Here is a 12,713-nt window from a genome sequence, read left to right on the forward strand (position 1 = left end):
AGGGAGGAGTAATCATGCATAGATAAACACAGCCATCATTTATTCACACAAGCCTGTAATTCAGCAGGAAATAGGAGGACAAATTGCATCCCAGAATGAAAGAGGAGGAGCAGAACTGAAAGGAGGATAGAGGAAGGAAAGATACATGAAAAGCAGAGATAGGAGGAATGCTGAAGAGGAAGCGAGCGACGGAAGATGCTCAAGAGGAGGATATAAAACAGACTGAAGAGCGACGACAAAAATGGATACAGAGAGAAAAACAGCCTTGAGGAAATGATGCTTCAGTGAGAGAACATGCTACGGACCAGCTGCAGAGTGAAGACTCCAAAATATTTCCTCTCTCCCATTTCTGTCAATGTTTCGTCAACCTAAAATGTTTCAAACTGGTAAAGGTACATCATCTGTGAGCTGTCCATTCATATAAAGAGATAGCAGCTGGATTAAAAAGTCAAAGTAAAGGGGAAAGTCATGCATCAGTGAGGTATCAGACCAAGACCAGAGCAGAGGAAGAACAGGCAAGAAAAGTTGGAAAGAGTAAGAGGGAGGACAGAGAGAGAAGAGTTGGTTACTTGGACTGATCCATGGCTATCTTCTTGATCTTCAGACTGTAGTCAGGACAGATGGATGAGATGGACAGACGGTCAAATGAGTGGTACTGCGCCCTGTAGTTGGAGGGGACATGAGGAGACAAGCAGGGATGGATGACACAGAACAGTGATTAAATGGATGGGTGTGATGGTTGGAGTGAGACATGAAAATGCAAATAAAAAATGTGACAGAGATAAAAGATGGTTTGAGGGCAGATGATGGAAGGATGATAAATTAATCTTGTGGCAGAGGAGAGGTGTGTTTGAGGAGGCAGCATGTGGATGAGAGAAGAGCAGCATATGTTCAGTCTCCCAGATATTTGACACATGACCACTTGGGAGAAAAATCCAGTGTAAAGTGAATACAGAAAACTGTGTTTTGTACGGGCACCTCTTCAATTTAGTAAAATTAAAAAATCAAGGGGCATTGGAGCCAACCAAATGGGGACTTTGGGGGATTTCAAGGGTGCAAAAACTGAAGTACCCACCATTCACTCTAACCATGTGTAAAAGAGAGCAAATTGCAGTGCTCCAATCTTTGCCAGCAAATCCCCTTCTCATAAAATGAAAGACTGCAAGATAAAATATTATAGTCCACAGCAATTCTAGCGGCTCTGTGTTAGCATGGTAACATTTGTTAATTGGCACCAGACACAAAAGTAAAGTACATCTGAGGCTGATGGGATTGTCATTAGTTTTGATGAAAAGTTAAAAAATTCACAAAAGTCATTAGGATACATCAGGATACATCTGGGAACCATGTTTATCTGTATAAATGTTTGTGCTAATCCATTTGCTTGATGCTGAGATGTTTGACTTGATACTTAAAAGTTGGACCTGATAATGGTATTAGAGGAAAAGGGGACTACCATAGTCATTAGAATTAATCCTCTGGCGACAATTTCCATCTCAGCATATCACAAAAATCAGCAAAAGAAAATGCAAATGAATGCTTTTTCCATCCACTGCTGTTCTATGCAATTGTTAGTAGTTAGTTAATCTAAATAAGTAGGTAGGTGGCACCAACTTTCCAGTTGGAAAACCATCATACTATTACAGAGGAAGAGGGCGCAACAAGATGATGCAATTTTCAGATCACCATTAGAACTGAAAAACAATGTAAAAAAAAGACACAATGGAACTTATGTTAGATTTGTGTAATGATGTGGAGGGTTACATCAGATCTATGTGGAGTGAACATGCATGCATTATAGACCCACGGGAGACTGTCAGAGTGGAGACAGCTCATCAGTCAAAAGTTAAATGTTCACTGTGTTTTCTGATACACTTTTTCAAAATGTGCATAAAATATGTTGATGGAGACGACTAATGAATGTTTGTATACATTGTCAAGCCAGTTCATCCATTATTTGTTCAGATATTCTGGTCTTGACCAAGGTGACAGACCAACTCTGACATCCCTACATTTGACTGTCATAGCTAAAAGCACCAAAACAATAATGAAACCCAGAAATATGTTCTTATTTCTCTCACTCAACAAGTGGAAAAACTTGACTGGAAGGGCACTTGGGCTGCTCCAGTGCCCACCTGGAGTGACTTTAAGGGCAAAAATGAAGCATATCCTGTTTAAGTAAAGGTCTCAGAAAAGGGACTTGCTCCACACGCCCACACCCTTCCTGCACACCTCTGGTCTCTGGATGAGTCCTCCCTGTTCTCTTCCAGCGAGGGCAGCCACAGGCCATGGTGAGTTAAGCTTTACATACAAACCTGCCCCTCGGGCAGAGGAAACGACAGAGTGTTTCCAGTTGAAAAGTTAAGTAAAGCGAGGAGGGAATATAAACACACAAATCTGATGCAGCCAGAGACCTAATATGAGAGAGAGAGCATGAATCAAGCAGAGAGAGAGAGGGACACAGTATATTCCTATGGCTGTGCCAAAAACCTTGTTGAAGCATCTGTCCTGCTGGCCTCTGCTCAAAGGCTGGCATGTATTTTAGCTGGTATGTATTCAACCTCGCGGACAGTGGTGGGAGCTGCATGCTGAGTTCAAAACATTAAGCAACATCTGACTACATCATTCACCTGATTAAAAAACGAGGGGGAAGCTAAAAAATACTCTCAGATCACTCCTTGCATCCTTGTGAACAAATGTGCACGTTTAAAAAAAAACACTTCAGTGAACTAATATGGAAATATTTATGTGATTTATGACCTGATCGGTATGGAGGAGAAGGGCTTCTTGTAGATGTCGGCCAGTTTGTCCATGACCACCGTTGCTGTGGTGAAAATCCTGTATGTGTGCAGGAAGGTGTTGAGGAAGTCGATGGAGAGGAAGCGCAGGTCGGTCAGCCTCTCCAGCAGCCGCTCCACGCTGGCGTAGCGGATCTGGGGGACCTTGCAGGAGTTGAGCGTCTTGCTGAAGCAAATGTCAACATCATCTTTATGGAGACGCACATCGGATCTGATGGATATACACGTACACACATACACACACACATAACCAAGCGTGGGTGACTGCTGGGCTGCTAAGCAAGGAAAAGGTTACGAAAATAGATGAACAAAAACCAAGCCAAGTAAAATAGATAAATTAAAAACAAAAAAATAATAATAATCCAAAGAAGGAAGCTAAAAATAAGAGAGAATACTAAATAATACTCTTTAGCAACAGCATAAATAAATATAAAAAGCATAACACACACCTAATAGTTTACAATTTACATCAACACAACTATAACATTTTCACCCTTGTATGCTCCATCAGAAACTTTTACAACACTGGCATAAAGACGTGAATTCCTCTTCACAAACACCAACAAACTTACTTGATCATATGAGGCACAGTGACTTTAGAGTTCTCCTCAAATACACTGGTCATCAAGCCATTACAGCGGATATTATCGATACACTACAGAGACGGAGAGAACAGGGAGATAATTAATGAGAGAATAAAGTGAAAGAATAACAGAATGAGAGAGGGAAAGTGAAAATACTATCATCATGCAAATTATTTTCTCGCGCACAATTTAAATAAGCGTGTCGGCAACACTGTAAAACATGTCAGGGTGAAAAATACTTTAAATTTTAATTTGAAATAATCTCTCTAGCACTCATTAGTATGGAAACATATTTCCGCCAGCTTGGTGGTCATTGCAATGATAAACTTTGTATCTAAAAAAAATGTGATGTTTTGTCAAAATAATGGCCTAGTATATAAAAAATGTTTATTTTCTCAAAATAATGACTTACTATTTAAAGAAAAATAGATAGTGTCTCAAAATAATGACTTAAAACATATCTCCAAAAATACAGTAATTCAAAATACTTACTTAATATCTCAAAAATAATTCCTTGGAATAATTATTTAGCATCTCAAAAGAAAAAAGACTTACCTTGAAATAATGAATTAATACCTCTAAAAAAAAAAAGGGAAATGTACTTGAAATAATGACTTAATTTGTCAAAATAATGACAATTTTTTTTTTTAAAATGAGCAATTTTCACAAAATAACAACTTAATAAAAAAATAAGCAATACTACATCATTACCTTCAGAAAGTTTCTCGTTATTTTGAGATACTAAATCATATATTACAGGATTTTAATATTTTTAAATGAGAAATGGACTTCCATACTTTTGTTATCTGTGCACTCACACTGAATTAAATCTAATGCTGAGAATTACTGTGGAAATATTTGAAAAGTCTTACTAATAGAACGCTGAGGAAAAAACAAGTCATTTAAACCTGTCAGTGTATTTTTTGTCTGATAAGATCGAATCCCGTCTGACATGCTTGTATCGCCCTACTCTGTTTGTGAAGTACTGAGGCGGTGAGTTGAACTCACCTCGGGGGAGCTGCACCCGTGTCTGTGTTTACTTATCACTAAGCCTTCTCAATGCCCGGTGGAGCCACGCTCTCGCTATTTGGAGGTTCTTGTTATTCTGTGTTTGTCTGGGTGTGTGTTTTTGTGTATTACCTGGCTAATATCACTGGTCCATGCTGCCTTCTCCTGCCGCGACGGTGCCAGTAACACCACAGTGAACGAAGGCGAGTCTGATGGCTCTACCACGAGCTTAAAGTCAAGCTGACCAAATACCTGACCACCAGCTTTGGCTACATTATAGAAGGAAAAGAAAGAGATTTTTACAGTACAGCAGATATCTTAATGATGATAGTAAAGAAAATACACATGCACTCACAGAGGGTTAATTAAGCAGACCTGCTATCTCCATTCCTCACACCCCTGAGGTTTAAGTGTTAAGGTGTGTGTTGAGGAGAAGTGTGCACATGCATGACGTTGTCTCAGCACTTGTGTTTGTGGGGCTGCATGGGTGTTTCATCACTCTCCCTATCTGCAAAATGAATCCTCAGAAAAAAAAAATAATAACGGACCTGTAATGTCAAAAGATCAAAACCTGACATTTTAAGGGGTGAGCATCTGATATTTAAAGGAAAGTTATTTCTGGACACTTATCATCTGACACCTAATTAACCTCCATGAGTGCTGAAAGGCCTAAATGAGCCAATGAGCGCTGACTGTGTGTTGAACAACGTGAAAGCTTCATTGAAGCAGTAAACTTACACTCCTCGTCACTGGCATCTGGCTCCTCTATGAGCGTGCAGTCAATCAGAGACAAAACGCCACCTTGCTGCAAGAGTTTAACAGCAAATATTAACAACAGTGTATTGGCACTATGGTTAAAGTGGCCATATTGTGCTTTTGGGTTTTCCCCTTGCTTCAGTATGCTTATAAAACGTTAAAAGTTGCACAGATCAGAGTCCACACGAAAGGGAATCTGTCTCACAGAAAACACTGCTCCTGAACCGCCTGCAACACATCGCAAACCAGGCTTTTCTTCTGTTATGTTTTCACTTCACTATGTAAGACAGCACCACCTCCCACCCTGCTGTAGGTGATTACAGTTTCCTTGCCAATGCTGACGCAGAAGAAGATGAAGATGTGGAAGGTATGAGCAAAGCAGGCCAATTTGACTGTTGTTGGCTAAAAGAACCAACACAGAAGTTTTCCTCTACTCCTGCCATCTGAGCAGGTCAAGACCTATCTTTGATGTATGTAATGGAAAACTCTAGTTAGTGTGCGCTAACTATTGTGATGTTCCACATTTTGCAGCATGCAAATCAGCATGCTTTTCTGGTTATTCTGACCAATCAATCAAATCCTTTGTGATGAGTGCACGATCAAGGGGGTCAAAGTTCAAGGTGCCATGTTATGAGGAAGTAGTATGCCTCAGTTTTATGCAAATTGTCTTCAACAGCACATACTTTGTAAGGGCAGCTACAGTAGGAACTAAAGGTAAAAATATAAAATGAGTATAATATGGCCACTTTAAAAGTTAAAATCAATTCCAGAATGAATTTCCATTCTGAGATCTACTTAACCTGCTGAGGTTAAGGTGTTCTTACCTTGAGAAGGTGCAGTTTTCCCCCGGAGCTGCGTGTGCAGACAAGGAAGTGTTTGGTGAAGAGGAAGCACTGCCTCTCTCCTTCCTTCTTTAGAGAGAGAGAGCCCAGACGCACCTTACTGAGCTTACCACGCTCCACCGATGGCAGCTGGATCAGAGAGCCTGAGGAGCAGGATGGCCACAGAATTCTATTACATTTCACTGAGCTGACACTAAGCTGAGGGTCGTGTTTACTAAGCAAACATACATGTGTAAAAAGCAACAATGCTGAACCTTTCTGCACGCATGCATTTTGTGTGTGCACCTGGAAAACATGAAGACACTGAAAAATGAAGGAGAAGATTATCAAAATGGACAGATTCAGCTGATTTTAACATTACCCACAAAGATTTTTCAAATATCTCCAAATTTGTCACTTTACACAGTCCCCATTTAAGGAAGAATGAGTTCCATTTGAAACTGTCAGAACTGGAAAATGCCATGCTCTCAGCCAGGTCTCTCAAAGGAATAATGTCAAAAATTGTACTTTTCTGTGTTACTCTGATTATTCAGTGTATGAATCCCTGAAGCATGACCGGGGTCTGACATTTCGCTCTGCAGACTGGACCAAGATTTTGAATGGAATTCAAACTCATTTTAATTTTGTTCATAGGACTTCATATACACCTATTTACAAGCAGAAAAAGTTCCCCAACAGCTCAAACCGCAGGGGGACACAGGATTTTAAAATCAGAGTCTTGTTTGTTTTATTTGTTAAGCCATATTACAAACACTTTTTGTGATACAGACACTGAATCCTTGGTAATAATTCTTTTATTTCTAGCTAGGAAGAGTATCTTGCTGCAATGTTCTGCTCAGCAGGTCCCCACGGTCAACATGTGGATATCACAGACATCAGCCCTGACCTTTAATCTCAGTCACAAATCAGACAAATTCTAGAGACTTTGGAAACCCCTGCACTCTTTTCCTACATAAACTTGGATTCTGATGGATGGGGATTTAAAAATATATATATTTTATTTTATTTTGTAGCCTATATATTCTTCTTTGTGGTTATTGTTGTTATTGTGTGTGTTTGTTTATATGCTGTACATGAAAATTAATTTTCAAAAAATGGACAGATTCACTGGCAAAAACTGTATCTCTGCTTGAAGATTTAAAAAATATAGAAACCTTGGATCAAGAGAAGACATGCTTCTCCTGATCTGTGACTCAACTTCAGCAAGAACATCACAATCTGCTCTTCTGTGCAGTCATACGGCAGCATGCCATGCATGTTTCATTAGCAGACAATGCACACTCCTTGCCTTTATTGCACCTTAAATGGAAAACTGCCTTTGACTTGATCTGTGTGTAAGTATCCACGACTAATCAGGAGATCAGACAGCTCATTAGGGTTTGCACGCTGTAGCAATTAATGAGTACTGCATTTAGTGTCTTTCTCAAGAACACATCAACAGTTTAAAGATTTAGCTGGTCCTGGACCACTGCCTTTATGGGACTGTCTTTCCAACCACTTGTTGCTTGAAGCAATTCCTGATAAAAACAGTACAATTTGTGCAGTACATTTAAGATTACGGTGATCAAGACTGACTTTGTTTTGTTAGATTAAACAGACTGTAGTTTCTTGCACCATGACTCCACACTAAGACTTTGGCAAACACCAGTGGTCACAGGCAATCCACTGTAGAATGAGAGCATGGCTTTAAATCTACAGTTTTTTTATTACGATTATAGTAATTTGGCTAAAGCAGCTTACAATAAGTCCATATGAACAACAGCTGGATGTCATCAAAACCTGGACGTGCATCCTTGCAAAAACAAACAACTAACAGTGCGTTCAGTGCTGCAGTACAAGTGTTTAAAGCTTTTTATTTAGTAAAGATAAATTGATTTAAAGGGTAACTTTGGTATATTTCATCCTGGACCCTGTGTTGAAGATATTTTCTTGCTAATACATCAGTCTTTTACTTTAAATTGTGCTAGTTGTTACTATCCCTCAGAATAATATCTTTGAGAAGTTCTCATGAAGAGCCACAACCAGTTTGTAGAGACACATTTTCACTGGACGAGTTAAAAGAGAGCCAAATCTCCCCCAGTAGAAAGTATTACAGTGGCTAAAGTCATGATTCAGTGACTGAGCTCTAAAAAAAGGTGCTGTGTCTGTGCTCTTAGATCACAGGTCGACACACAGGACAGTTAGGAAAACCTCCAGAGCTTTGCTGTCTGGTGAGCTGTGAGCTGATGAAGACTTACCCTGCCTGACGAAGGTCTGGCTGGTGTCCAGCAAGATATCACAGCCCTCCACTATCATCCTCTCTATGGCCAGGTTCTTCCGGATGTTCTCTGTGTCACTCACCTCATCATGCATTACTCTGGGCGTGCACAAATACAGCGGTTAGTTCAGTATTCACTATCAAGATGTATGTGAAAATTTATCATCCTGACAGCTGCACACATACCTGGACAGTTCTTCTAATTTGGACTTGGCGAATTCAAGACTCTTGCGCTCCACATGCTCATGAGGTGTGTGTGCCAGTAACTCATGCAAAGTGATGATGTAGCGAGGAATCTTGTAGGAGAAAAGTGGAACATGGGGGAAAAAGAGCCATTATACTATATGAATATCTATAAAAGACAGTTTAGACTGAGATAATAGATGGAAGCAGTGTTATGTTCGTGTAAAGAAGTGTGTGCTGGGGTCCATGATCTACCTGGAACATGGGGTACGTGAGGAAGGTCTCGAGCATCCTTCCCTCACAGGCTGCGTTGGACTCGTACTGTTTCAGCAGCTTGTCAAAGTCTCTGTTTTGCTTGCAGTTGGCCAAAACCTGCAGGCTGTACTGATGGTTTCGCACAAACTCCTGATAGATGTTCAGCATGGGCAGCAGGATGTCAAATAGGTCAGCTGGACACAAACACGCACATATAAACACATATAGTATGTATGAGGGCAAAAGTAAAGTTCCCAAGTAATTTGCCACCAGGAGTTAGTTTCAGTTGCCATAACAACCATTACTGGCACAGTTTCATAGCCGTTTAACCGCCATTTTTAATTTAAGCCAGATCTGTGACCAGTCAAATGTTGACATCTTTTATCTGTTCCCAAAATGTCCTCGCTGAAGCATCATCTCTTGGTGATTTAGAAGAGTTTAGTTTTTCTGTGATCACCAAACTAGGTGTCTGAGACTAATGTATTGCTAATACAACATTTTAAGTTAGTGCTAAATTACTGTTGGGCTAACCGTTCTGTATTTTACACACATATGTTATGTTTACTTTCCTGGACTTTTTGCGTATGTTACCAAGATTAATTACTGTGGTTTAATAATAATGTTACTGTGGTTTAATAATGTAATGGAAACAGACTGGACAGAAATAAGAAATATGGCATCTCCCTTTATCAACCCCTGATTTAATGCACAAAAACTCATTTTGATGTTTTGTAGGCAGAACAATTGCACTGGCAATTAATATTAGGTTAAACAAAAATTATGTGACATGCAGTATTAAAATAGACCCACTTCTAGTCTTCTATTCAAATACAGATACAAAGACAGCTAGTTTTGTTGGCTGAATAGATTCAGATAAAAATAGGTATGTGTCTGTGCACCTCTATTAGCTAGCCACATAGAGCTGCACACCAAAACTTATAATAAGGACAGCAGGCCACAGGAAAAAAATAATCGTCAAAATAAAGGAAATACAGTTTCATTTGCTTGTGTAAATTCATTCAAGTCAGGCCCAAAATAGTTTGGCTAAGGTAATGTTAGAGGGAGAAAGATATTTCGAAACTTGTCAGATGTGTAGCTGTGAGACTGACTCTTTAAAACCAAACTCAGTAAACACAGCTTTAATAATCCAATGAGTGACTGCATTCTAGTTTCTTTATTGATCATGTTGCCTCTTTATTGGGCAACAGCTAGTTTAAAAAAAGAAGCATTATCTTGGTGTGAGGTACACGACAAAATCTACTCAAAACCTCATTTGAATGTTATGTGACATTCTGAATAGCATGGGCTTAAGTAGATCGTATTTGCTAAATCACTGCAGAAAGCAAATCATCAGGCTTTTCAACAGATGTGCCCTCAAAAAGATAAAAGAATCTAATCTGGATCCTTTATTGTCATGTCACAGATGGATGCTTTTGTTTTTTTAAGATAATCTGTTTGGGGTTAAGTCTAAGTCTAAAACATGTTTGTATGGTAGGCAAAATATTTTAGTGATATTATCAGAAAGGAAACAATCTGTCCTGAAGATAGAGAAATTGAAGGTTTTGTTGATCAAGAGTCTAGATTGAGCGACAGCAGCCTGAAGCAGAGAGTCAGATAACGGTGACATTCAGCCCTTTTCTTTTTGAATTTGTCACAAGTAATTTGCTGTTGTCTCTTTCAGAAGTCTGTCTCCTAGGAGATGTTTATCTGTGGAGGGGGCTTCTGTTTTAGGAGGTGAATTTGTGGGATGCCTCCTGGTCCGGGTGGTCATTGTCTGTCAAGACAATGAGTGTGCTTGTTGCAGACTGAGATAGGGAAATGACCGTGTTTGTGTGTGTGTGTGTGTAAGACGTCATGTCTGACGTTTGAATGAGACAAACTGGACGTGGAGGACCACTGAAAACCTGACCTTGATGTGACTGAGTGGCTACAGAGCGTATGCACGCAGTGTGTATTTGTGTGTGTTGTGCATGTGTGTGTGGTTAAGTAACAGCTTACCCAGCACCAGCGTCGGCCAGTTGGCTATCCTCGCCTTCAAGCCTTGATGGAAAATCTCATGTAGGAACATGATGGTCTCGCTGAAGACGAAGTGCGAAAACAAGATGACAAAAGATTGTTTAAATCCTCAGTATCTGTCTCTGCGTGTGCCTCCAGCATAATTAACACTTCAGTGATTCAGTTTAAATCAAACATGGACACAACGTGTTGTTCAATCACACACAAACACACACCTGTTGAGGAAGATGCTGCTCACATCATCATGGCTGATGGGGGGTTTCTTGGAGCTGGCAGCCATCCTCAGAGGTCTGAGGAAACAGTTGACCAGGATGTAGAGCTGGTGGACGTACCTGTCATCACACACACACAAAAAAAACACTCATATGTATCAACTTCCAAAATCTGGTAAACTTAAAAAGGCTTTAGACCAGTGGGGTATACCAGATTCACTGACACTTCAGAATTTTATTGAATGCACTGTTAATATTTTGATTTTTTTGTAATATTGTAATATAACTTAAATGTTGTCTTACAGTTAGATGATAAGATTTTGCACATTTTTATTTGTTCTAGCTGCAAGAAATTACTAATGAAAGACTCTCCCTGTAGACACAAATTACTAATGATCTTTTCTGAACATTTCGTGGTGTGAAAATATCCTTTGAACTCATCAGCTGCCCGTTTTTGCCAGATTTGAAACATGAGATTATTTTGACGTTTCCCCAATCAAAATAACAGTTACGTTTGCATTATCAATATAACAGTATTTAGTCAAATTTATTGTTTGTTTTTAATACATTTCTGGGGGGTTTATGCCTTTAATTTAGAGGACAGCTGAAGATATGACAGGAAAGCGGTAGGGAGAGAGTGGGGAACACAGGAGTACATGCTGCAAACGCTCCATCAACTGAGCCACCAAGGCACCTATATTGGGTTTTTTAATGTTTAACTTCAGACTTTTTAACACTCAGACAGTCAGTATTTTCCAGCTGTGGGTCAAGTTTCTTCATTGCAGCTTAACTTGGTCTGGACAAACGCTGGCAAGAAAACCCCACATCAGGAGATTTGGTTTATAGATGAGTTTGATGAGGTGGTTTATTGTGCTCATGAAGGTCTAAAATCAAATTCATGGTCAGATCAATCCAATATTGTCATAGTGCAGTCCTGTTTACAGTTTTCCAACATTGTCTGGAATGGTCTCACACAACTAGAAATATTAGAATAATATCTACTTTGGTATTCACAGTAAAAAATTAATGACTTCTCACAGTATTTATCATCATATTGCCCAACCCTTCTGTATATTGCTTTCAGTAAAACACATCATTATGAACATCCTTTCCTAAACCCTAGTTCACAGCAAGTGAGATGTATATCATGTAATGCAAAGCTTGACAACAGTGACAGCTTTGCTGTGCTGTGTGCTGTTTTTGTGGCTATAATATATTTACATACTCTGTCTCTGCCTCCACCATGTTGAAGACGATCTGGTTCCTCTTCCTCATGCTCTCAGCGTGAGGAGAGCAGATGTAGTCCTGAACAATGATCTTCCACTTCCTCCGACAGAGCCAGCCCCGCATGAAACTCTGCACCTGAGGAGGAACAGACAAGGTAGCTTAGACGCAGTCGTACAGTACAGTACACACCGTGTTTGCAACATGTTCACACATAACAAAGAAGTTTACAAGAGAGACAAACACATGAATACTAAGCTCTACCTGAAAAATATTTACCTTCTTGATTTTTTTAATATCCGGGTCTTCATTTTCATGGTTGACGTGGTAAGGCCGCATTCGCTCCTTAGTTTTGTTCAGGGCTACAATCTTTAAAGAGAAATTCAAAGCATAATGTGAGTGCTGACATGTCTGCACAAAATACACATTATATTATATTAAAATGACATTAAAGAAAAGCAATTGTCTTGTGAGATAAAGCAGAAAGTGATAAGATTTAATTAACGCTAATACTATATTCCTAAAGGGACTAACAGTCATTTGGTTGAATAGTGGATATGTGATAGTCAGGCAGGGTG

General features: G+C 39.5%; 1 protein-coding gene across 2 annotated transcripts in view; it reads right to left on the reverse strand.

Annotated features, from left to right (window-relative positions):
• LOC146320296 (ras-specific guanine nucleotide-releasing factor 2) overlaps positions 1 to 12,713 on the reverse strand; it is a 60,174-nt gene that overhangs the window by 16,597 nt on the left and 30,864 nt on the right. The window contains exons 4-16 of one of the 2 annotated variants that reach the window (XM_084728516.1): positions 12,415 to 12,504; positions 12,137 to 12,273; positions 10,915 to 11,031; positions 10,682 to 10,761; positions 8,684 to 8,877; positions 8,432 to 8,541; positions 8,226 to 8,344; positions 5,971 to 6,131; positions 5,129 to 5,195; positions 4,523 to 4,659; positions 3,371 to 3,453; positions 2,761 to 3,009; positions 570 to 662 (exon numbers count right to left, since the gene is read on the reverse strand). In XM_084728516.1, coding sequence (XP_084584642.1) covers positions 570 to 662; positions 2,761 to 3,009; positions 3,371 to 3,453; positions 4,523 to 4,659; positions 5,129 to 5,195; positions 5,971 to 6,131; positions 8,226 to 8,344; positions 8,432 to 8,541; positions 8,684 to 8,877; positions 10,682 to 10,761; positions 10,915 to 11,031; positions 12,137 to 12,273; positions 12,415 to 12,504 — 1,637 coding nt within the window. The remainder of the gene's footprint in view (positions 1 to 569; positions 663 to 2,760; positions 3,010 to 3,370; positions 3,454 to 4,522; positions 4,660 to 5,128; positions 5,196 to 5,970; positions 6,132 to 8,225; positions 8,345 to 8,431; positions 8,542 to 8,683; positions 8,878 to 10,681; positions 10,762 to 10,914; positions 11,032 to 12,136; positions 12,274 to 12,414; positions 12,505 to 12,713) is intronic. The other variant, XM_084728517.1, reaches the window with a different exon arrangement.

This window comes from Lutjanus erythropterus, chromosome 10, assembly GCF_056507025.1.
Source record: "Lutjanus erythropterus isolate fLutEry1 chromosome 10, fLutEry1.hap2, whole genome shotgun sequence".
NCBI lineage: Eukaryota > Metazoa > Chordata > Actinopteri > Lutjaniformes > Lutjanidae > Lutjanus > Lutjanus erythropterus.